Raw genomic sequence first — 25,627 nt, forward strand, 5'->3', positions numbered from 1 at the left:
CAGATGGTGGGAACTGAATGCCACATTTCCTGGGGCTGGGAAGTTGTGTATTTTAGGAGAGCAGCCTGGAAAAGGCAATACCTAACCCATGTCAGGAGGGTGGGGGTGGGGTTGGGAGGAGCAGGATGAAACATCAGTGATGAAAGATCTAGACAGTGACAGGCCCCGGGAATCCCAGAGGAAAATCTCCTCCTGCAAACCTCCAGCACTTGTAGCCTGTGGTCAGGAGAAAGGTCACTTCCGTATTACCCCTGCTTCTGGGGATGGGATCAAAAGAGATACAGATAGGAGGCAATTTGGAAAAAGCATTTTATTAACTTCATGAAAAACAGCTGCCGAGTTGAGACCTGAATGAGAACAGAGCTCTGGTGGCTTCCAACCAATGGCCTGGACAAAGCCACCTGTTCTCTCCATATCCAGGGTCTCATTTGGGGTCCCACTGAGAAGACGGACACCCCACTTCCCTGCCCCCCTCCATGCAGGCACAGATCCAGGCAATGCGTTCTTGTTGGACATGAGATCCTCCTGCTCCGTGGCTGTCTCACTGAACAGGAAAATGAATTCTCAACACTCTAGACATTCAGATCAGGACTGATCTAGAATGCCAGCCACTGTTCTGGATCAGCAACTAGGAGCACAACATTCTGGATAACCAGTCAGAAAGTCGACATTCTGGAGGGCCACCCAGAACTCTAGAATGCAAAATAAGAACCCCCCTCACTTTCTAGATGATTCCAATCAGGAGTCCCATATTTCAGAATGCCTAAATTCCGGATCAACTAGAAATCTGACATTCTGGGTGGTCACCCAGGAACCCAGGGTTCTGGCATGCTGAAGGGATAACCACTCCTAACATTCTCGATGGCTCACCAGGAATTCAGCATTCTAAAATGACAAACAAGAACCACAGTACTCCAGACCATGGGTGAGAGACCTAGAGTTCTAAACGTCTATGCTGATGCTCTCGACGCCAAATCAGAAACCCAACATCAAAGACGATCCACCCCTCAGCATTCTGGAACGACAAGCAGGAAGCTCTACCATCCAGAATGCTGCTGCCCAGCCCCCTCAGAGCTCTGTGGGTGGCCGCTCCAGCTCAGGCCTGTCCTCCTGGCGGGGGTCTGGCACGTGGAAGGAGACATATGGACATGTCTTGGTGTTCAGGCAAACCAGCTTCTTCAGCGTGGCCGTCTTGACAAGGTTGAAGCCCACCTCACCACCAAATGTGCTTGCCTTCCAGTACTCTGGAGAACAGATGGGGTTCCCTAAGAGGCCCTTAAGGGAAAAAGGAGCCCCCATTTCTATCATACTCTCCCCAAAGATGGAGCTCGGATGGCACTTCTCAAGAAGCAGCCCTGGGTAGAATTCCAAAGCATCGATGTCTCCATATAGCTCCTCCAATTCAGCTGCCATCTCCTTCTCACCTGCAAGAGTGGGGAGCCAGAGTCAGAATTACAATGCCATCCATTAAGGTTCAGGAGGGAACCTTCTAGGTGCACCTTGTTCCAGGGAGAAGAAGGGACTTCAGAAGATCAACTTGAGCAAATGAGCAGGTGCCCTAAAATCTGACCTGGCTGATTGACCCTGCTCTAGGGCTGCCTGGAGATAAGGAATTTGCTACTGCAGAAGGAGTCAAGGGCCTAGATCTGCAACCAGTGTGTACCTTGAAACAACTCACTCCATATTTCTGTGTCCTGATTACCTGATCCTTACAACAGAGAGAAGCTCCCCATCTAGTTTCCTTCATGGGCAGGTTTCAAGGCCTTATCCTGGTCCAAGACCCTGCATTCCACTGGAGCTTCAAGTTCACACTTGTCCAAGTTCACATAAAGATTTAGCGACAGTGTTCTTTCTGTCTCTCTGGACTGTCACGGGAAACAGACGTGAAGCATCACTACTCATTTCCTCAAGTCCACCCTCCATGGGGCACCAGTACACGTCAGGGGTCAGGTCACACCCTGGTCATAGCCTTTCAGTGGCCCCTCATCATCTGTGACAAGAGTTTCTGAACTTGGCTTCCCAACAACTGGGTATCTTGAGCAACAACAAATATTTATATATATATATAATACATATATTATATATGTGAGTGTTATATACATATTTGTGTTTTATATATACACACATATGTATATATGTATACATACTATTGTGTCTATATACGTATCTGTATATACACACACACATATATATTCTTGGGCACCACCTGTGTGCTAAGTCTAGGCCTACTGAATCAGAATCTCTAGAAGAGACATCTCAGATTTGGTATTTTTAGTTTTCTAAGTGAGTTTTAGGAAGCTGGTCCATAAATGGGATTTAGGAGCCACTAGACAGAATAAAACTCAAAACCTTAGCATAGAATCCAAGATTCCACATGGTATGAGCCAGCCTCCTATCACCAACACCACCCTCTTCCTCACAAGCCTCTTGCTCCAGCCACACCTAGGACTGTTTTCCTGAATAGGCCAGGACCCTTGCAAGGTTCGTTCTTTTTAATCCCTCTGCTTTTGTACTTTCTGTTCCTCCACCTAGAAAGCTCTTCCCTCTGTTCTTCACTGGAAAATCCCTTTTTATCCTTCAAACCCAGATGAGAAGCCACCTTCTCTCCCCAGGCTGAGTCATCGGCAACCCTTGCCACCCCGGCACTCTCTCACCCCTCAAATCCCACGGTCACAGGGCTGGCCACATGGATCACCCCTTCTGTTTCCTCAAGGTCTCCCTCACTTCAGCGTGAGCCCCTGGAGGGCAGGAATCATGGCCAGGAAGCAGCTGCTCACCTGTGAGCTCCTGGAAAGAGGTGTAGGGCTTCATGCCAAACCTCTTGCGGTACTCATTGAAGGGCTGCAGCCTCAGCTCCCGTGATTCCTTGATGACATTCACAGCCACGTGCAGGATGTGGTGGTCTATGTTCCTACCCCCACCGATCTGCCAAGAGATAAACACGGCGGTGGTCTGAGAGCCAAGCCATGTTGTCCTGGAGAAGACCTTCAGGTCAGGAGTCCTTCCTGAGTAGAAAGTATTGCTCAGTCTAGCAAGCACCAAGCTGGGAACCCGACCTAGGTCTGCATGGCCATGCTTCTCAGCTTCCTCATCTTATTTAGTTATTTGTATTTGTGTTTGCATTTTTGGCCACATGGAGTGGCAAGCAGGATGTTAATTCCCCAATTAGGGATGGAATCCATGCACCCCTGCACTGGGAGCTTAGAGTCTTAACCACTGGACCACCAGGGAAGTCCCATCAGCTTCCTCATCTTTAGACTGTAGAGTGGGCCAAGAGGACTTCTCTAGTCACTCACTGGACACATGGTTCCCCAGCCCTTTGAATTTAGGTGAGGACCTCCAACATCCTGTTAAGGAAGGTTCTGGAGCTATTAGGTACAACAACTAGGACTCTGCAGAGAGATGGCCAAAATGGCCACAGTCAAGAGCTCAAGCAGAGGGGACTGGCATTTCAGATCTTGAAATAAAAGGCAGAAAGGTTTCTAAGTTTTTAAGTGATGGAAACAGATGAATGGACAAACATTAGTTTGAGGGGGCCAAAACTTTATGACTTCCCTAGGATATTTTTTAAACTCTACCTGGCAGAACTGATGTGTCTGTCATTCCCCAAATCAGTTCTTATCACAGAACAAAGATATTTAGTCTTTTAATGGATCTTGCTGAGGAACCCAGGGCTTCCCAGGTGGTGCCAGTGGTAAAGAATCTGCCTGCCAATGCAGGAGACCTAAGAGATGCGGGTTCAATCCCTGGGTCAGGAAGATCCCCTGGAGGAGGGCATGGCAACCCACTCTGGTATTCTTGCCTGAAGAATTCCATGGATAGAGGCGGCTGGTGGGCTATAGTCTATAGTGTCCAGCAGAGTTGTACAGGACTGAAGCGACTCAGCACGAACACATACTGAAGAACCTATTTCTATTGTTTTCCACTCTCTGTAGCACAGAATTGAGATTAAACAAAATTTACTGAGTGTCTGGTATTAAAAAGTGAACCCCTAAGAACCGGCTGCCACTAGAAAAGAGAAACTGAGCTAGGAGGTAGGAACACAGAGCATCAAGTCACTTCATCCAGACCAGAAAAAGTTGCACACAGGAATGCAGGTGACCCCATCTGCTTCTCCTTCTTTTTGCCAAGCCTCCTGGGAGAGGAATTGTTGTAAGCAGGGAAGGAGCGAAAATCTCACCATGAAAAGTGTAATATATAAGCACATTTAGTTTAAGTAAATAGAGTTTACTCCAAGACCAAGGGGCAATATCCTCTGAAGGGACGGAAATGGGGTTCAAAGCCCAGGTAATCTGGTGAGACAAAGCAGGTGCTTCAAACGGAATTCCCTGATGGTCCAGTGGTTAGCACTTTAACGTCCCAGGGTCCAGGTTCCAACCCTGGCCGAGGAACTAAGATTCCACAGCCATGCATGCATACTAAGTCACTTCAGTCCTGTCTCAAGCTTTGGGACCCCTTGGACTGTAGCCCACCAGGCTCTTCTGTCCATGGGATTCTCCAGGCAAGAATACTGGAGTGGGTTGCCATGCCCTTCTCCACAGGATCTTCCTGATCCGGGGATCAAATCCACATATCTTATGTCTCCAGCACTGGCAGGTGGATTCTTTACCACTAGTACAACCTGGGAAGCCAAGCAACACAGCCCAAAAGGAAAAAAAAAGGACTCCAGAAAAATCTGATTCATAACTGTTAAGGAGCATAGGTCTAAAGAAAGTTCTATTGCTCTGGATGATTTGATAATAATGCTCAAGAAAGTGTTCAGTTTGGATAAAACAAGAATAATTGGGTAAGAAAGAGGAAAAACATACATGGCCAAAAGCATACACCCTGAGGTAAAGCCAACAGAAGCTGGTACCAATCTCAGCTGAACTGGGAGGCTATTGTATGTTGACTTGGGTGTGTCCCAAAAGATACATTGAAGTCCCAACCCCTCTGCAAAAAGATACAATGAAGTCCCAACCCCTCTGCACCTGTGAATGTGACTTTATATGGACATAGACGTGATCAAGGTCATACCGCATTAGGGTGGGCCCTAATCCAATAACTGGTGTCCTGATAAAAAGAGGAAACAGAGACACAAGGAGGACTCCATGTAGTAGTGATGCTTCTATGAGCCAAGGAACCCCAAGCATTGTCCGTCACCACCAGAAACTGAGAGAAAGGCAAGGACCAATTCTCCCCTGGAGACTTCAGCAAGGGTATGACCCTGCCATACCCTGATTTTGGATTTCTAGCCTCCAGAACTAGAAAGAAAGAATTTATGATTACCATTTGTGGGAGTTAACTCTAAGGGCTTTCTAGAGAAATGTTTAAAGATGGATCTCTTTTAATGGTCTAGATATTAGTAATGCTTAATAAATGTTTAATGGAGGTTTGAGTGGATCAGTGAATAAAAGGCATTAATTCTCAGGTGTCAGCTGGGAATATTTATTTCCTTTTCTGGATGTTTCTGGCTCAGATGGTAAAAAATCTGCTTGCAATGTGGGAGACCCAGGTTCAATCCCTGGGTCAAGAAGATCCCCTAGAATAGGGAATGGCTACTCACTCCAGTATTCTTGCCTGGAAAATCCCATGGACAGAGGAGCCTGGCGGGCTACAGTCCATGTGTGCATGCATGCCCAGTCGTGTCAGACTCTGCCACCCCATGGACTATAGCCTGCCAGGCACCTCTGTTCAAGGGATTCTCCAGGCAAGAGTACTGGAGTGGATTGCCATGCCCTCCTCCCGGGGACCTTCCTGACCCAGGGATCAAACTGGGTCTCCTGCATTATAGTTAGATTCTTTACCACTAAGCCACCAGGGAAACCCAGTCCCTGGGGGTCTCAAAGAGTCAGACATGATTGAGCAACTAATGATTTCACTTCACTACTTTGTTTATGGAGAAACCCCAGTAGCCTAACAGTCTTAGCATCTTTTTCCAGGCTCTCCCACTCACTGCTTATCAGAAGAGGAGTGACGTAGTATCACTGGTGAGTTTTAGAGCAATAATTAGGCGTGCATTGTACAAGCATTCCTCACTACTGCTTCTGAACTCAGTTGACACCAGAGTATGCTTCCTCTCATACTCCTTGTTCTGGGGGATGGGGAGAAGGTTGGGAGATATTTTCCTTGGTTCGATGCCTCCATGTCATGGTAACCAAATTTGTCTAATTTGGGGGTTTAGTATTTAAAAGCCTGCTTGTCAGCATAGATTATTTAAGTTTTCTAGAATCAGCTTTATCAGTAATAAAGGTGATATTTTAAACCTCCAAAAAATAAAAATAAAAAAGGAAAAGCATAAATGTCTGCAGCTTAAAGCCCCTTGGTTTGTGGTCCTTTTGTAGCTCTGGGCAACAAAAACAGGGACCACAGGCAAATTACTCATGCTAAGGCTCTGTTTCCGCCTATGCAAACATGAGGAAGGTGGAAGCCTCTATCTGATATGGCTGTGGTGAAATTGAGATAAAGAACACAAAGCATGGATTTTGTGTAAATCCATGGCTGATTCATATCAATGTATGACAAAACCCACTGGAAAAAAAAATAATAATAATAATTAAAAAAAAAAAGAATTAACAAGATATCCTGAATAAACAACACATATAAAAAAAAAAAAAAAAGAACACAAAGCAGCTATCTCAGTGTTGGTCACAGTAACCCTGAAGTGTGACCAGGTGCGGGAAGAAGGGGGAAGCCCTGTTTTATCACTTCTCACATTCTTTGTTATCCTGAGATATCCCGAGAACCTTTGGTACACTGGTCCTTCTGCCTGGCGTCAGGAAACAGCAGAGCTCTTTACACACATCACCAGGGCCACTGCTTGAAAAGTCTTTGGGAGCCATGCCGCCCCCAACACAAGCGACTGTCTCTGCTCCTTTCCGTGCCCCCACTAAGAACAGAGACCTTAACCCCATTGGTGGTAGCCTATGATAATTGCAGTCAAATTACCAGGAGGAAACCCAAATCCACGTGGTTCCACACCTTCATGGTAGGGCTTAGGGATAAAGCAGAGAGTGGCAGGATAGGAAGGAAGCTAGGATGGAGGAGATGGGAGCTCCCAAACATGGGGAAGGGAAGATTGAGGAGGGAGCTGGTTAAACATCCCAGGGGTAGGACTAATAGCTTGCTCAGGCTGCCGTAACAAAGTGCCGCAGATGGATGGATTAAGCAAGTAGAAATGGGGACTTCCCTAGTAATCCAGTGGTTGGGACTCCATGCTTCCGCGGTGGAGGACATGGGTTCTATCCCTGGTCAGGGAACTAGGATCCCACATGCCAGGCAGCACAGCCAAAAAAACAGATAATAAATAAGCAAAAACTTAAAATAAAAACAAATAGGACTTTCCTAGTGGCAGAAGGCTGGGGGGGGGGGGGGGGGGTCACTGCCAGGGACATAGGTTCGATCCCTGGTCTGGGAAGATCTCACATGCCTCAGAGCAACTAAGCCCGCGTGCTACAACTACTGAGCCTGTTCCCTAGAGCCCACAAGCAAAAACTACTAAGCCCTCATGCCCCAACTACTGAAGCCTGTGCACTTAGAGTCTGTGCTCCCCAGCAAGAGAAGCCACCGCAATGAGAAGCCTGCACGCCTCAACTAGAGTAAGCCCGCACAGCAACGAAAACCCAGCACAGACCAGAATAAATAAATAAATTACTTAAAAAACGAACAAACAAAAAACTAGAAATGTATTTCCTCAGAGTTCTGGAGGCTAGAAGTCCAAGACCAAGGTGTCAGCAGGGTTGGTTTCATTCTCAGGCCTCTCCATGGCCTAGAGATGGCCATCTTCTCCCTTTGCTTTCCCTCTCTGCACACCTATATCCTAATCTCCTCTTCTTTTAAGGACACCAGTCATGGCAGGACCCACCCAATGACCCCATTTACCCTAATCAGCTCTTTAAAGACCCTGCCTCCGGACATAGTCACATGCTAAGGTCTTGGAAGTTAAGATTTCAACATGTGAATTTGGGGCAAGGGGGACTTCAGCCCAAAACAGAGGCCTATAAGTTAATAAAGACCTACTCTATGTAGGCACTTTTGCATACATCACCATACCCTGAATGTCTTCTTGGTCCTCAAACTGCCATGCCCTCTGACCCCGGGCCTTTGCCATGCCACCCCCTCCATCCTAATACAATGACCCCAGGTCACAAATGTTACTTCTTGCCCTGGGAGACCCCTATCCATCCTTTGGATCCCTGCTCAACGATCGCTTTCTTATCCACAACCCCCAGCTCTGGGCCTAAAGTCTGTCTCCAAGTTCCCAGAGCATTGTGGGCTTCTATAATGTGATTCTTAACCTGCTCTTAGAATTCTGAGAATATCGGGAAAGACCTTGGCACAGCACCTAACCTGTAGTAAGTGCTCTGACTATGTTAGTCATCACATGACTTGTTCCTTTCTAGGGTCAGCTGTTGTCATTTAGTCGCTAACACTCTGCTGCCACTCCAGGGACCGTAGCCTGCCAGGCTCCTCTGTCCATGGGATTTCCCAGACAAGAATACTGGAGTGGGTTAACATTTCCTTCTCCAGGGGATCTTCCTGACCTGGGGATCAAATCCAAGCCTCCTGCATTGGCAGGTGGATTCTTTACCACTGAGCCACCAGGGAAGCCCTTTTAGGGTGACTGTGAGTGTTAGTCGCTCAGTTATGTTGGACTCTTTATGACGCTATGGACTGTAACCTGCCAGGCTCCTCTGTCCATGGGATTCTCCAGGCAAGAATACTGGAGTGGATTGCCATTCCCTTTGCCAGAACTTCCCAACCCAGCGATCAAACTCAGGTCTTCTGCATTGCAGGCAGATTTTTTTTTTACCGTTTGAGCCACCGTTAGAGGTGGCATGTGCCAAAAAAATACAAGGACCCAAGAACGACATTGCCCTTGTTCACCACTGTATCCCCAGCGCCTGGAGTAAAGCCTGGTATCATTGAATGAATGAAAGAACAAGAGAATGAAAGAAGGAATGATTCCCACCACCACCCTGAAGGGGTGACATTCTCTCCCTTTCACAGAAAACTGGGGTTTGGATCCTGGAGCCCAGCTGCCCTCCCCAGTGCTCCCCTGAGGCTCACCCGGCCTGCAGGCTGGCGAGAAAAGGCATCCACCAGGGCCTCGACCCCGTAGTCCACCAGCATGGAGGTGTTGAACAGAAACTGCTCGTAGCTGTAGTCCTGGGGGCCCACCCGGAAGGAGTTGGGCATGAGGGGATGCCAGTGGTACAGCTGGTTGAACTCCATGGCGATGCGGTTGCGGTACTGGAATTGGGCCCCGAACAGCAGCTCTGGGTCGAACTTGAGCTGCAGGAAGTAGCCGCTCAGCTGCTGCACGTACTCCTCTATCACAATCTTGATGGTCTCCCCTGGGACGAAGGATGGGGCCCGGGGTCAGCAGAGCACAGGGAGTTAGCCATCAGGCTTGGGAAACGGGCTGGTTCATGCAAAGGGCTTGGTTCGACTTCTTTCTCGTTGTTAAGGTTGTTTGACTTTGTTGGGCCACTTTCACCTTGTCTTTTTGTCACCGGTTGTGAAAATGGAACCTTCTGTCTCAGGCTGGATAAGACAGGAGACTGTCCCAAGACAGAAGCCACCAGCTAGTCCCATGTTCCATGGGAAGGTCACAGGCCTGACTGATGGAGAGGAAGTACCTGGGGATGGGTTTTGTGACCCGTGGTGGCCACCATCCCATTAAAAGAGGCTTAGTGAGGCCACAAAAGATGGGCGGGTGGAGATTAACTTAGTGAGGGAATCTCAGCAGGCCTGAGCTGGGGGAGGGTGATGGGAGGTCCCAAGAGACCATTCTAAGAGCTGCAGCAACAAACAAGGGACATGGCAGACCTAAGTGAATCTCCTCCTGAATATAATCCCCATATGTTCCTATGTATTGAATTCTTATGAGTAATTTTCCTCTGCCCTCTCTGGAACCAGCTCAGAGCAAAGAGCCAAGGAAGACACAAAATGAATCTTCCACAGCAAAATGAAAACTGGTGAACTAGCAATTAAAAGAAACACATTTTGGCCAATGAGCCACTAGACAAATTGACTTTTAGCAAACTGAATGGGAGCCACTGGAATTGCAAGCAGCAGACTCCGGTCTAAATCTTGACGTCACCACTTCCAGCCACCTGGGCTGGAGCTGTGTGACTTACCCTAAATTCCTTATCTGTAAAATGTGTATTATAATAACATCACTATAGGAACTTCTTTGGCAGGCCAGTGGGTTAAGACTCCATGCTTCCCCTGCAGGGGGAGCAAGTTTGATTGCTGGTGGGATGGTGGGGCACCGGGGGTAGAACTAAGATTCCCACATGCTGCATGATGCAGCCAAAACATAAATAAATAAGAAAATAAGCAAAACATGTTCACAAAGGAAATTTTAAAAAAAATAATGACATCAGTGTAATAATATTCACAGGGTCGCTGGGAGGAGTAGACAATGAACATATCTGTACTGCTTGGCACAGGGCCTGGCATAATAGGGAGGGTCCACATGTGTAGAAGTAGGAATCCCCTCCCCAAACGCACATGTCACAAAAGATCAGACTAAGGCTCACACTCCCTCCCCACACAGGAAAGTACTCCCTGCGTGACATGGTAGAAGCAGCATAAAGTCTGGTGGCAACCAGATCTGGCTCAAGTCTCTCTCCGCTGAAAGGCCTTGGAGAATTCACCTACCCTCTCTGCATCCTAACTTTCATAACAAGGATAATCACGGCTGAGTCGTGAGGCTGTTGGGGAGGGTTGAATGAAGCACTAGAGGTGCCCTGCCTTCAGAGTCCTACCTTTGGCAGGGCAGCTTCATCACCTGTCGGTGTGCTGGGCAGCCCGCAGACACAGACTTGCCCTCTCTGGTCAAACTCTCTGCAATCCTGGGACTTCTGAACCAGTCCCTTCTCGTTCTTTAGGTCATTCCTACACCTGGTGCGTGGCTCTTCCAGGCTCCATTGACTCGGGTACTAAAATTGGGAACAGCCACGCCCAGAGATGCCCAGAGGCGGGGGCAGAGGCTCACTGGTGACTCAGAGTGAACATGGTCTGGACAGGAGTGTTGGGGGCCAAGCTCCCAGGCAGGAAACCATCTGACATTTTAGGCTACAGACTCGCCCCCGTAGGGGACACAAAAATATCTTGTCCTTGAGTCATCAAGAAGCTACCAACCTTCAGGAAGGCAGATGCATGCAGGGCAGGAAACCCAAGTATTCTGAAGCCTAGGCAAGCTGGGGTTTGACCTGTACTTGCTGAGGATGCCCTCAAGTGCTCCTGGATGCAGTATGATGGGGAAACTGAGACTTAGGGTGGCTGATCAGATTTGCTGTCAGCCACCCAGGGAATAATCAACTATCACACTGTCCCATTTTCTGAAGGCCTGTTATGTGCCTAATACTTTCCCATTCATCATATCAACTAATCCTTAAAATCATTATTATTCCCAGGACCCCCCCAGCAGTTCAGTGGTTAAGACTCTGCCTTCCAATGCAGGGGATGTGGGTTCAATCCCTGGTCTGGAAACTAAGATCCAACCTGCCACACCACGTGGCCAAAAAAAAATAAAATAAAAGCATCATTATTCCCATTGTACAGATTTGGAAAGTGAGGCTCGCCTAGGGGAAGGGTCCTGCTCAGGATTCTAATCTCACTGTCCCCAAACCCTCCACTTGCCACTTCTCAGGACAGAGAGGGTGACTTTCCAGGGCAGGGCTGGGGGGATGCCTCACCGATGAGGATGAGGCGGGCTGTCTGGAAGAGCTGTTCGTCGCCCCAGGTGGGGTGCTCAGCCTTCAGCAGGTCACACACGCGGTTGTGCTCACGCAGCCAAATGGTGGCGTAGAGCATGAGACCAGGAAGCAGCCCAAACACTTCCTGGCCCACGGCCATCTGGCTCTGGGGCGGGATGCCCTCGGGGTAGTGCATTAGCACCGGAGCCTCCTCCACCGACGGCGGGTACACCTCTCCATTGAGCATCTGCAGGATGGAGCCACCTGGTAACCTGGGGAGGGGGCGGGGAGCCAGCACCTACACGGCTGACATCTGCCCACTGCCACTGACAGCTGCCCATAGCACACAGGGCCGCTGTCCGGCCTTCCCAACCAAGGCCTGTGGATTCTATCTCCTAAAGCTCTCCTAACATGAGTCCCTTTCTGTCTCCCCACGGCCACCATGCTCTTCCAAGCCACCCTCATCTTCCACCCTGACTCCCCTTGTAAGTGACTCTGTCCTTTAGACGTTCTTCTCAGCTCTGCAGCCAGATCAGTGCTTTAAAACAGGGGTCCCCAACCTCCACGACCTAATGCCTGATGAGCTGAGGTGGAGCTGATGTAATAATAATAGAAATAAAGTGTAGAGTAAATATAAAGCTCTCAAATCATCCTGAAACCATCCCTTCTCCCACCGATTCATGGGAAAATAGTCTTCCCCGAAACTGGTCCCAGGTACCAAAAATGTAGGGGACCCTTGCTTTAAAACATCCAAATCTAGCATCATACCCTGGCTTAAAAAACCTTCCAAGTCTTCTCTCAGCTCTTGGCAGAAATCAGAAATCCTTAATACGACCCGCGCTCATCAGATGTCCAGCCGCATCTCCCTTGTTTCACTGCCTCAAAGTCATTCAAGCGACTGCCCCTCTCCAGCCTTGATACCTGAGAATCTGGACAGCCCTGGGCCCTTTTTGGCCTCCCTGACTTCTCCTTATCCTTCATGCAACTCGTGGGTTATTCATAATTCCTAAGGAAGCCTTCCCCAGCCCCTGCACACTCTCCTGGCTTCTCCCCCTGAGGCAGCTATCGCAAGTGTGATTAATTATATGGCAGTTTCCTCATTCACTCAGTCAATAAACATCGAGGACCTACGATATGCCAGATACTGTTCTTAGTTCAAAAGATTCAGCAGTGAACTTTCCATCTTGGTTTTTGTTTGTTTTAATTTGCATGGTCCAGCGTGGAAGCCACTAGCCACGTGCAGCCACTGAGGTCTAGAAATGTGGCCAATGTGAATGAAGAGCTCGATTTTTAATTTCATTTACTTCAGATTTACATTTTTTAATCAAGAGCCCAGCTATCAAAAAGTCTTTATGCTTAGAACAACTTGGACATGTGAATCTACTTCCTCAACTGCAAATTTTATGAAATCTAAATGCTGATCAGAATCGCCAATGAAAACTTGGCACCCGAATTGAGATGTGCTGTAAGTATAAGACATGGATCAGAATGTGAAGGTTGAGCACAAAAAGTGAGATATTTCATTGACAATTTTTGTGTTGATTAATTTTGAAATGAGGATATCCTGGATATATTGGGTTAAATTCAAAATATATTATTAAAATCAATATTGCTTGTTGCTTTTTACATTTTTTAATGTGGCCACTAGAAAAATTTTAATAACTTGGATGTGACTCACATCTATGAAAGAGGGCAAATGGTACCTAGTTTATGCAGTAGATCTGAGGAGTGCATGAGATAATCACCTATGTGGCTCTCACATAACTGGACAGTGTGAGTTCAAACAAAAAGTCCTCATGGAACTAGCACCCTAGGGTTTGTGTCTGTGGGCTTGAGGTCAGGGCTTACAACTATCACGGCCACTGCTCACCTGCCCAGCACACCATAGTGCCCAAATGCAGACTGTAACTGTCCATTTTCTGTGGAGCCCCACCTCCCAAGGGAACACGAGAGCCCACGTCTGCTCCTTGTCTGCTTCTCTTGCCTGGCACCTTCTCCCAAGGTTTACTGTCTCTTCTCCTCCAATGCACCTACAGCTTCTGCCATATCACACCACCAAGGCCCCCCACCAATACCCTCTACCAGGGGAGACCATGGAAGACCCTTCCAATGCCCCATCCCCAGGCCCAGTGCTACCTGGTACTTGAGTTTCCCATCCTTAAAGAGCCGCAGATGATACTGACGTTCCAGATTGTCTCCATAAATGTGGCCGAGGTCTACCTAAAGACACAGACAGAGTCTGCTCAGATCCCCGGGTCCTGCCCCACCAGCAACAACCTACCTGTGCCACATGCGGCCCAGAGAAGTCCAGACCCCTCCTAGGTACTCACCCCGTGGCCCAACGCCTTGGTGAAGCCAGGACCCATCTTGCCGGCAGTTTTGAAGAACTGATGGGTGAAGTGTTGCGCAAAGAAGGCAAACATGAGGTTGGTGCCTTGAGGGTCGGGGATGAACTTCCTCCTGAGCAGGAAGCGACGGCTCAGGACCCCGGCATCTGGCAACTGCTTCTTCCCTGATTGGGGAGGTAGGAAAAAGCAGTAGCTTCCTCCTGTCTGGATCTTCCTTGCCCCAGAGCCTTCTAGGTTTGCCAGACCAAACTGATTCACACAGGAATCCCAGAGTGGACCCCACAGGACCACCTCCCTCCCACCAGTCCACCCCTTGCACCTTCTCTACCAAAAGACCCTAGAAGTATTCACGGGTGAAATGGAAGGATGTTTGGAATATGCTTTTAAAACTGAAATATATACATTACCATATGTAAAATAGATAGCTAATGGAAAGTTGCTATATAACACAGGGAGCTCAACCCACTACTTTGTGACATCCTAGCAGTCCATCGGGTCACTACGAGTCGGACATGACTGAGCGACTTCACTTTCACTTTTCACTTTCACACATTGGAGAAGGAAATGGCAACCCACTCCAGTGTTCTTGCCTTGAGAATCCCAGGGACAGGGGAGCCTGGTGGCCTGCCTTCTATGGGGTCGCACAGGGTTGGACACGACTGAAGTGACTTAGCAGCAGCAGAGGGGTGGGATGGGGTGGGGGGGGGCGTTCAAGAGGGAGGAGACGTATGTATACTTATGGCTGATTTATGGTGCTGTATGGCAGAAACCAATGCAACATTGTAAAGAAACTATCCTCCAATTAAAAAGAAAATAAGGTGAAGGGGATAGATGCAGTAACATTGGCAAATTGTGGACAAATCTTAAAACCTGGAGATGGATGCATAGGACTTCATTATCATTTTCTCTCAACTTTTGCGTATGTTTGCTGCTTTGTACAAGTTAACCCTTCCCTGCCTCCAAAAAGAAAAAAGGAAAAACAAACAAACAAAAAAAAACTTGGACTCCCCAGCCCTGGAACAAGGTTGCTGTGTTTGAAATGGGTTGTGCCATTTACTAAGAGTGTGGACATGGAGAAGTCATTCCATCTTTCTGCGCCTCAATTTCTTCATCTATAAAATAGGGCAAATGATATCTATCTTATGCAATGAATTTGAGGAGTGCCCATGTAAGCATGACAGAAAACCAGTGAGATGGAATCTCTCAAATCAAAAGTCAGCAGACTTTTTCTCTATAAGTCCAGATAGTCAATATTTGAGGATTTGCTGATCTATGGTCTGTGACACATCTACTCAGATTTGCTGGTGCTGCAGGAAGGCAGATAATACCTAGGGAACGTGACTGTGTTTCAACAAGGCTTTATTTGCAAAATAGGGGGTGGGGCGGATTTAGCCTTCAGGCTGGAGTTTGCCAATCTGTTTTAAAAGATGCCAGAACTTTCTATGTCTCGGGTAAAGACAAGTCATCTTGAAGCATGTGTCTATCACTGTGAGGACAAGCATTAAGAAGCCTTCCTTAAGTAAGTCAATGTCAGACGACTTGGTACCCAAGACTGCCTTACAGAAAAGGCAATCTTTCACAATACATCTATGAGGCCCAATGTCAACAGAATAACTCTTTAGATTGAAATGACTGACTGATTTCCTGTAGCGGGAAAGGTCATCAAGTACCCCAAAGGGAAGTTAGAGGGAGTAGTCTGCACGCTGTAATCTGGATCTATCATTCAGATTGTCACTGAGCATCGACTCAATGGACATGAGTTTGAGCAAACTCTGGGAGATAGTGAAGAACACGGAGGACAGGCATGCTGCAGTCCATGGGGTCACAAAGAGTCAGGCACAACTGAGCGACTGAACAACAGCAAAGGACTGGTGGCCAGCAAAGTGTTGGCAGAGTCCAGAAGCTCTGAGAGACCAGCTTTCCTGGCAGAATGACCATGCTTTGGGATAGTGGCTACATGGGTGAGTGCAAACTATCGGAGTAGTGCCCTTGAGACCCAAATAAGGACACTGATACTTATGGAAGGTTGCTGCTACTGCTGCTAAGTCACTTCAGTCGTATCCGACTCTGTACGACCCCATCCCTGGGATTCTCCAGGCAAGAACACTGGAGTGGTTGCCATGTCCTTCTCCAATGCATGAAAGTGAAAAGTGAAAGTGAAGTCGCTCAGTCATGTCCGACTCTTCGCGACCCCATGGACTGCAGCCTACCAGGCTCCTCCGTCCATGGGATTTTCCAGGCAAGAGGACTGGAGTGGGGTGCCATTGCCTTCTCCGATATGGAAGGTTATGAACCTGCAAAAGCTCACAAGTACCGGGCTGCACGGGCCCAGTGCTCAACAGCGACACCATGTGGTGGGAACTGACGCAGCGGCAGTGGTGGATTAATGTCTCTTTCGCCCTTTGTGGGCTTGAAGCTGAACTGATGGCTCTAAATTGAGTAAACCCCCAGGTCTGGGGACAATCAGGAGTGGATGAGGAAGAAGGTCTTTGGAGGAAGACTCCTGCCGATGAGATCAAGTAGGTTCTTAAACAACTAAAGAAAAACTGCGATTTTATGTGTAAACTGTACTGATGAAGCATGTAAGACTATTCACATTAATAATGAACCAAACTCAGAGTTGGCACCTGGTAAAAAGCTCACTATTCTTTCTTCCCTCCATTCCAGTTTTTAAGTCACCCTCATCGCAGCAGGATCCCACCCACTTAGTAGACAAAGTTTGGGTGAAGAGGAACCCTGGAAATACGGGAGCATTAGTTCGATTCTGCCACTGACCTCAGACAAGACCCTCCCACAACCTCTTCCTGTCCTCTTTCCCCAGCCCTGTCCTCATCCCTGGTTCTGGATAGGCACGTCTTGCCTTGGTCCACCCATCTGTGAAATGGGTCAGTCATTGCTCTTCTGCTTGCTTTTTCCCAAAGGGAGCTGAGCATCTCCTGTGACCCACCCCAGGCTCAGCCTCCTCACCCCATCACCATTACCTTTGGTGCCCATGGGCGTGGGACAGTCTTGGGGCACGGAAGGCAGAATGCGAGTGTAATAACTCACATTGGAGAAGGACTCCCAGCTGATGTAGTCATGCGCTACGTTGTAGGTGGGAGGGCTGGGGATAAGGTTGGAACGCACTGCAGAGAGTGAAAATGGTGGTGATGAGGGATTCCTGCCCCCAGTTACACCCCTCTTCCCCACCTTCTCTTTGGCTGTTTTCTTTGTTGTTTGTTTTTGGCTACCCTGCATAGCAGCTTATGGGATCTTAGTTCCCTGACCAGGGATTGAACCATTGCCCTCAGCAGTGAAAGCACAACATCCTACTCACTGGACCACCATGGAATTCCCTGGGTTCTTCTTTTTTATTTGGCACCCAACCCCCACCCCCTCACCCCCTGCCACTGCCCTGATCAGATGCCAAGAATTATAGCAACTGGCAGGATTTCTTGCTCCCCTAGATTAGAGGGACCCTGCCCCCCTGCCACCTACCTGTGAGTACGAGACGCATGAGCGTGTCCCGGATGAAGGTAGCATTGACAAAATCCCACAGCCAGCGCCCGTGCGTCAGCAGAAAGTGGATGAAAGAGGGGCTGGGCCGCAAAGTCGTCCGGAGCCAGGTCCATATCTCAGCTGTGGGGGCAGGGGGAGCCACTCAGATGGGCCCTCCTAGCAAGACTGGAAGCAGCCAGAGGAGAAGGTGGGAACTGGGGACAAGAGCCAGGATGGACAAAGGTGGGATTTAGGAGTCAGGGTAAAGCATAGGACCTTGGGAGTGTTGACACGTGACAGAGCCAGAACCAGACGGGGGCCAGGAGACAGGACCAGGGTTGGAGGTCAGTAAGGCCGGAGCTGGGCAGTGTAGACTCACTACAGAGCCAGTAAGCAAGGAGTGAGATGTGTCAAGAGTAAGGGCTTGTGCTGGAGGGGGCAGCATCAGAGGTCAAAAGCAGGCAAGGAAAGAGGGCTGTGGCCAGAGACAAGGGTAGGAAGTGGGGGACAAGCCCAGGGGAGAAGGAGTATGGGCTGGAGGCCCTGCTCACGGATGGTGCAGTTGGGGCCAGAATAGCCCGTGCGGGTGCAGTCACACTGGTAGCGGTCAAGGCCGAAGCGAACACAGACACCCTGGTGCTGGCATGGATAGTAACAGCAGGGATTCACTGTGGGGGAGAAACAGATCAGGGAGCCCTCTCGTTAGGGCCAGAGGCATGGAGTCCAGTCACAGCTCTGTTCTAACTCACCCGACGTCTGCGTTCCCCTTAGTGCCCACTCTGTCCCCACAGCTATGAACAGAAAGCCCCTGGCCCTTCCGTTTCCAGACCTCACTCTGCGTTTTCAGTCTTGCCCACATCAGGCCCCCAAGGGAAGTCCCCCTTCCCTCCCAACTGCCACCAAAGTGGTGCAGATGCGTCCAGGCCTCAGGCTGGGACACTGAAGGCTAGGCACACAGCTGATAAGATGCTGCGGCCACAGGCTTCTAGAGCATTCACTTTCTGCCAAGTCAGAGCCAAGGGTAGAATTTATGGGGTTCAGAAAAGGATCAGGGTTCTCAGGCCAGCCCCTAGCCTCTGGGCACCTGGACACTTAGAAGATGAGGTTGCCCACCATCCCTCTATTTTTGCAGAAGGAAAGGAAGAGCAGGTGTCTCAACAGATAGGGAAATTGAGGCCAGACAAGGGGAAGCCCAGACAGGTCACCCAGCAAGTAGTACCAGACCACTTGCCCATCCCTTCCCTTCCACCCCCACCCTCATGGACTCAGCAGTCAAGTCCAAGGAAAGACATTTCCCAGAACTCCGTGGACAGGGAATAGGTTTGAGGGGAGTCGTGGCCCCCGTTCCTGATAGATCCAGCCCTGGCCCACTTCGGGGTGGGGTCTGGGCTCTAGGACATTGAGGGAGATCAGGGCCCATGGGAACAGGAGACATGTGGCCGGAAAACTCTCTCCAGAGGGTGAGTGGAGCTCTGGCATCACCCCTCCCCCCAACCCCCTGGAGAATGGACCTCCAGGAAGTCCCCCCTCGTGTCTAATCCAGGTCTCCCCGACCACAGCTCTAGTGATCGTCCAACAGCCAGGTCAGAGACTCCTTGGAGCTCACTCGGTGCTCATTCGGGGCTCAGTGAGGGACACAGAGGCTTAGGGAGAGCTGGAGACTTGGCCAAGACCAGGGAACAGTCAGGCCTCCTGCAGACCCAGGGCGCCCGGCTCCTGGCAGCAGCTCCTTCCCGGGCCTTACACAGAAAATGCCAGGTTCCTCCTGCAAACATGCTTCCTTCTCTGGGCTCAGAGCCAACGTAACAGGGAACTCCGATTCTTTGTGCATCTGATCATAGGGGGTCAAGAGGGCAGCAATAGGCATGAGGAGCCGGAGAAGTCACCTCGGGATGCTGGGATCAGAGGGTTTAGGTCTCCTCACGTCACAGAATCATGCAAATAGTTTTGCTTAAGCCCTGGCAACTCCCATGGCCCCACAATAGCAACTCTATGGCCCCTGCAGGGTGTAAAAGGAAGGAACCAATGGGAAGAAGTCTGGACAAAGAGGCCTTATCAGACCGACACAGGCGGACAGGCAGGTGCAGGGGGGACCCACGGCAGGGGCCTGGCAGAACCCGCCTCCCCCTCCCACAGCCACAGGTCCAGAAACACCAAGGAGCTCTGGATCAGTCCTGCAGCAGGTTCGGAGATCCTGAACTTATCTCTCCCTCCTGCTCAGAACAGCCTGCCATTCTGCCGTGCCTCCACACTGCCCAGCTCCCAACCCTGGTACACCGAACATCCTAGCACTTGGCAGGCATAGGCACTGAGGCCCAGCCCTTTCTGGGCTGTTTCCCAGTCCCTCCGCCAGCAGGGATCCCAAACCCAACTCAAGAAGTCCTTCCAGTTGGTCCTGGGGCAGCCCATCTCGCAGCCGCAAAGCCGAAAGCTCTGTTCCTCGCTGACCCAGGCTGCAGCTTCTCCCGAGTAAATTCCCTCCTAATCAACCCGACCCTGCCCACTGCGCATGCACCAGAAAGCCTCCCCAAACGTCCACACTCCGCTCTCCCTGGCCCCACGTCCCAACCTGCTCTGCTCCACCACAAGCCTCCAAGAGAAAGGGCTTTCCTGGGCTTTCTCCTCCCTCCCAGAGGCCGTGCGCACAGCTGGGGCTCAACCCCAGGTCCTGGAGAGATCCAGCCATCAAGGAAATCCAGAGCTTAACAAATGTTTGTGGAATTTAAAATGAAGTGAGGAGACCTGCACTCCAAGCTTGGTCAAAGAGACTCTCTCATCTCCCCATCCACTTCCCCCAACTCCCACCCCCGCACACACAGCTGGTTCTGAAGTCTTGCCTGAGGGCTTCCTGCCTGGAGCCCAGCAGCAGCAGAGCCATGCCCCCCAGACTCAGAAGCTCCTGCCCAAGGCATCCCTCTCCTGCCAGGAGAGGCCCTTCCCCCTGGACCAGCTGTCCAACTTTCCCTCCCTCCTCCTCCTCTGAGATCTTTCCATAAACACCAGTGGCCCCAAGGCAGGAAAAGTACCCCCTCAATAAGGACTGCAGCTGTCGGTGGAGGCCCCAGGGTGTCAGGGTGGGCAGAGAGGAGACTGGGTGTCACTTTCCGCCCTCTCCCAGGCTGACCACGGCTGGACTGTCATGACAGGCCAGAAGCCAGGGCTCTTGCTGACTCTCCAACCTTTTGTATCCACCTCACTTATCTGCACCTGTGGGGGCTGGTGAGACTCCCCCGGGACCCCCCGCCACCACAACAGATGAGGGGACTCACCCAAGCCCCACTGCTTCAAAGTTGCTAGAGGCAAGACTTGAACTCGCTTCCCTTCCCCTCCTTTCCTCCTCCTGGAGGTGCCCAGGCCAGGATTTGGGGAAGGGATGTAGGGAGGGTGAGTCCCTTTGTTTCATAGGCTGGGGATGACCCAGGTGAGGCAGGTCTGTTACCTTCCCTTCAAGGTGGACCTGAAAATCCTGAATGAATGAAACCAGGACTCCAGAGGAATCACCATCCCCTGCCACACTAGAGCTCTGGGAACTAGTCACAGAGGAAGGCCTTCCTTCAGTCTAACTTAAATCCCACACGCTTCCATGTGTCCTGTGGAGGACATGCTGCACAATAAACCATCAAGAGAGAGACCTGGGGAGATGCAGACACTGATTGTAAAGTGTCTGGAGTCCCCACACCCAGCACAGGGCCGGGCACCAAGCAGTTGCTGGATGAAGATGTATGGGAGAGTGCCTGCTCTTCACAGCATGTCCGTGGGCAGACACCTTGTGTCCTGTGGGCCTCATTTTTCAGTGTTTTCCAGGAAGGAGAGGGGACAGACAGGCTCTAAGGAAACCGCCCCCTCTTTCTCTCTTCTTCTCAACTCTGGATAAAGCTAACTTATCTCCAAACATCTTGATTCCTTGCATCAACATGATCCCCGCCCCTCCATCAGCAAAGAACCCAGCAGCTTGCTCTGAGTCTTCAAGCCACCCCAGAGGTGGAGTTGATCAGCAAGCCCAAAGCGCACACATGCCCACTGATGAGGACAGTCTGGGGCTGCCTGGCTCCAGAACTTTCTGAGGATTCGGCAAGGAAGTGTCCCTCAGCCCAGAGTCAGGGTTCTAGGCAGAGTGAGGGAACACCAAGTTCTCTGGACACGGAGGCACCAGGCAGCAAGAGGACCCATTAAAGAGGCTGGACTGAAATTCCCTAAGAATAATATTTAGAGAAGTTCCAGGGGATTGGCAGCCAAAGAAAAAAAAAAAGAGCCCCGAGCAGCCCAGACGTGGGCCCCAGCCCCTACACGCAGCGAAGGCAGTGCCAGGAGCCAGGGACCACCGCACCAGGCCCCAGAGGCCGGAAGAGCCCAGCTGGAAAGGAAGCCCCCTCCCAACCCACAGCCCCATCTGGTGCTTCAGATAGGAGGCGGCGGGCCACAGGAAGCCTGCCCCACGTGCCAGGGTTAGCTGGCCTCAGGCCCCTCCGCCTGGCACGGAGCTCCGGTTAGGTCATGCCCCATCCCTAGTCAAGGGGGGAGCACTCAGCCAAGTCCAAGAGCTGGAAGGGATGAACCTGAGCATTGAGGATGCCCCGACACAGTCCTGTCCTCCAAGCCGGACTCCACCTCCCATCACAAGAGAGGCAGAAGCAGCATCCTCCCCACCATCTACCCCCAGGTAAGCCCTCATCCCCTGGGGGATCAGCCTTTGCTGCCACTCTGGGGACTAGACACAGGCTTTGGCTTTTCAGGGCAGATGCCTCTCCTAAGTGTCCGGGCACCTTGGACCTCAGTTCACCCAGAGACTTGGCGATGGGAAGGTAGCAAAACCTTCAACCCACCCCCAACCTATCCTCTGTCCTTTCCTCAGCCCTTACAGCAGCCTCCTTCATGGTCTCCCAGCCTCCAGTTTCATCTCCAAGTCATCTACCCCATCTTACTTCCCTGCTCCCAGGGGGATATCCTGAGACCCAAGTCCCACTCCTCACTCTGCATCCAAAGGCCCATGTCCGCCAACACCTGCCTCTGTCCTACGGCTTCCTATGCCTGTCCACTCCCATCACTCAGACCTTTAGGCTTCTGCTCATACCCTTGCTTCTGCCTGGAAGAGCCCTTCCAGAGTCTGAGAGTAAAACTTCACCACTTTACCTCTCACTCACCACGTCCTCCAGGGTCCAGGTCAAATGTCACCACCTCCAAGAAGCCTCCTGCAATTCCTCACACCTGAGACATAATTGTTACCCACCCCCGAGCCCCACACAACCCTGAGCTTCCCTCAGTCATGGCCCTGAGCCCCTTGGATGGCAGTCTGTGGGCATTTCTGTCTCCTCCGTCGGCCTGCGAGCTCCTCCCAGCTCAGCCTCCAGGCTCCAGCCAAGAACTGGCATAAAGCAATCCCCTGGGAATGTTTGTGGTGTGAAAAACACAATTCTGTTTAAACACTTACAATATAAAGATAAACAGAAAAGGCTAAAAGCAAAAGGGCACAACCATGGCGCACTCAGAGCTGGTGAACAGGCACAGGAGGACAGGGAGGGTCCACCTCAGGGCCCCGGGGGCCTGGATGGGGCTGAATGGGGCCTCAGAGGAAGTGCTGGGCTGGTCCAGGGGCCAACGCAACGGGCCACTGGGATGACGTGGTCAGTCCAGGCTCTGCTACCGGGGTCTCAGACCAATGGCAGCAGAGACTCAAATGGCTCGCCCCTCTGGGCCTCAGAATTCCCTTCCGTAGGATGGGACTAGCATCTCCCTGGCAGGGCTGCTGTGAACACCAACAACAGAGATGCCCACAGCCAGGTTTTGTAAACTGTAAAGTGCTGGCCACAGGAGTCTTCTTCCTCATCTTCCAACAAACTAGACCTCTACACATGCCCAAACTCTTGCCTAGAGCACCCTTTCCTTGGCTTCCCCAAATGCCACGCACTCAAACCCCCTCCTCCAGGAAGCCTGGTCTGATTCCCAGTCCACAGAGATGTCCTTCCCCTCTCCTCTGAGCACCGAATTCTTTCTCCTCTGAGCATCACAACAGAAGGCTCAGATCACTCCCCATCCTCTCCTGCCCCTATTTTGCAGATGGGATATGGAGACCCCAGGGAGGTTTCACATAGTTTGGTGAAGCTCTGTCCAGACCTTGCATGTGCACACACGCACACACGCGTGCACGCACATACACACACAGAAACTGCGTGGGGAGGGAGGCTATGGGAAGGAGGAGCTGCATTCCTCCACCTGGAACCTGGTACATGCATGGTGCCCGGCAGGGGAATTTTCCAGGATCTAACTTTCCCCCATCATCTTTGGGGTGAAGAAACTGGGGTCCATTGGCCGGGAGAGACGAGGGCAGGGAGGACTCTGCAGAAAGACCCTGCAAAACGCCTAGAAAGTTTCAGCCCTGAGTCCACCGTGTTCTGGGTGAGCTTGAGGGTGCTATGGCCCCAATCTGAGCCTCCCTTAACTCATCTGGGCAGTGGGGACCTCCCAGGTGAAGATTCAGTCTCCAGAGGAAGCAACTCAGCCCTGTAAGTGTGTTTCCCCCTCCACTCTCCCCGGAATGGCGGGTGTACCTGGGGTCCTCACCCGGGCAGATCGTCTCCACCAGGGCTGAGAAGGGGCCTGGAAAGTTAGAGGCTGGAGAAAGAGAACGCGCCAGCCTGCTTTCCCCTGACGCCTGCGGCTTCCTCCGAAAGGGGCCCGCAGGGGAAACAGCGAGGATTGTCGGGGACCGAGTCGGCTGGGACCGCTGGGGTCCCAGAACAGGTGAGGGGGCCTGGAGAGACGCGGTCCCTTTTCCCAAAGCCGCCCAAGATCCCAGTTTGCCCTTTCCCGGCAAAAAGAACCCCGTGGGGACCTAGCCCAGGCCACACCCCCGGGGGTCTGCAGAAAGCCCCCATCCCACCGAGAGACAGCCCCCTCCCCCCTCCCAGGCACCGCGAGCCGAAAGGGGAAGCTGGGCTGGCGGGAGGGGAGAGGGGGGTGTGGGGTGCTGAGCCAGGGACGCAGGACCGGGGCTCTTCTGGGGCAGGAAAGAGGCCGCCTACCTGGCGCGGGCGCCCCGGGGTCCGCTGGCAAGACGGGGGCGGGCGACAGCAGCAGGAGAAGCAGCGGGAATCGGAGCGAGATACTCTGCCCTGCAAAGGGAGAGAGTTGAAAGGCTGAGCCTGGCATTCAAGGCCCCACGGGGAGGCCACGAGGGAAACCGGGGGCACGGGGCCGGACTTACGGCTCATGGTGCAGGGTGGCGGTTGCTTGCTGGAGACGGACTCAGGTCCCTGGAGCGCGTCTCTAACTCTGCCCCGGAGCTCCGGCCCCTCGGGCCCGCCCCCTCCCCACCCATTCCCTGGCTCCACCTCTCCAGCCAGCTGTCACCTCGGCCGCCTCCCACTTACTTCCTCGGCTCTGCCTCCAGCCAAGACATTTTATCAATTATTCTGTGACGGGCCAGGCCACTAAGGTGGGTTTTTCACCCGCGATCTTTGAGACACTTGAGCTTTTAAAACCCAGTAGCCCCAGAATTGTGTCCATTTGGTAAGATAGGAAACTGAGGACCAGAGGTGATGTGCAGGGCTGAGACCACCTGGGGCTTCAGGGCAGAGCTGGGGGTATCTCAAACTAGAATCTGCTGCTGAGAACCACATACCCTTCCCCTACCCTCACCCCATGTGGAAGGAGGCTGGAAAAAGAGCAGTCCAGGCTGGTCTTCACGTAATGTCCTGAAGGAGAAATGCACTACCCTCGGATCCAACAAGGAGACTGGCATCTCCCAAGGGCTTAAACCCTGCCCTCCAAGGCCACCTGCTTCTGCCTGAACCTCTACTGCCAGAAGGAAGAACACAGGTTCCAAGTCCAGGAGACCTAATTCGAATCGAGACTCTACAGCTTACTAGCTGAGCCACCTTGGACCAGATACTTAACCTCTCTGGTCCTCAGTATTCTCACCTCTAAGGCAAGGATGCTATTACAATAAAACTCAACCCAGAGGACGGTTTTAAGTTTCCATGAGGTCATGCACACAAACTTCCTGATGCAGTGCGTAGCGCAGAGAAGGTGACCCGTGACCAGGAAGCATTCTTTTCAAAGATCTCCTGACTCAGGCTGCAGGTGGCCAGGGTGGATGCTCCACCCGTCTCACACCCA

General features: G+C 51.2%; 1 protein-coding gene across 1 annotated transcript; it reads right to left on the reverse strand.

Annotated features, from left to right (window-relative positions):
* Positions 1–291: 291 nt before the first annotated feature.
* PTGS1 (prostaglandin-endoperoxide synthase 1) lies at positions 292–24,808 on the reverse strand. The gene is made up of 11 exons (XM_061154733.1): positions 24,714–24,808; positions 24,532–24,621; positions 18,064–18,180; positions 17,513–17,653; positions 17,017–17,160; positions 14,018–14,199; positions 13,824–13,907; positions 11,688–11,934; positions 9,049–9,335; positions 2,778–2,925; positions 292–1,424 (listed from the first exon to the last, which is right to left on the reverse strand). The coding sequence occupies exons 1-11, from the start codon at positions 24,718–24,720 to the stop codon at positions 1,069–1,071; spliced, it is 1,803 nt and encodes a 600-aa protein (XP_061010716.1). The 5' UTR covers positions 24,721–24,808; the 3' UTR covers positions 292–1,068.
* Between the last annotated feature and the right edge of the window lie 819 nt (positions 24,809–25,627).

This window comes from Dama dama, chromosome 11, assembly GCF_033118175.1.
Source record: "Dama dama isolate Ldn47 chromosome 11, ASM3311817v1, whole genome shotgun sequence".
Taxonomy (NCBI): Eukaryota; Metazoa; Chordata; class Mammalia; order Artiodactyla; family Cervidae; genus Dama; species Dama dama.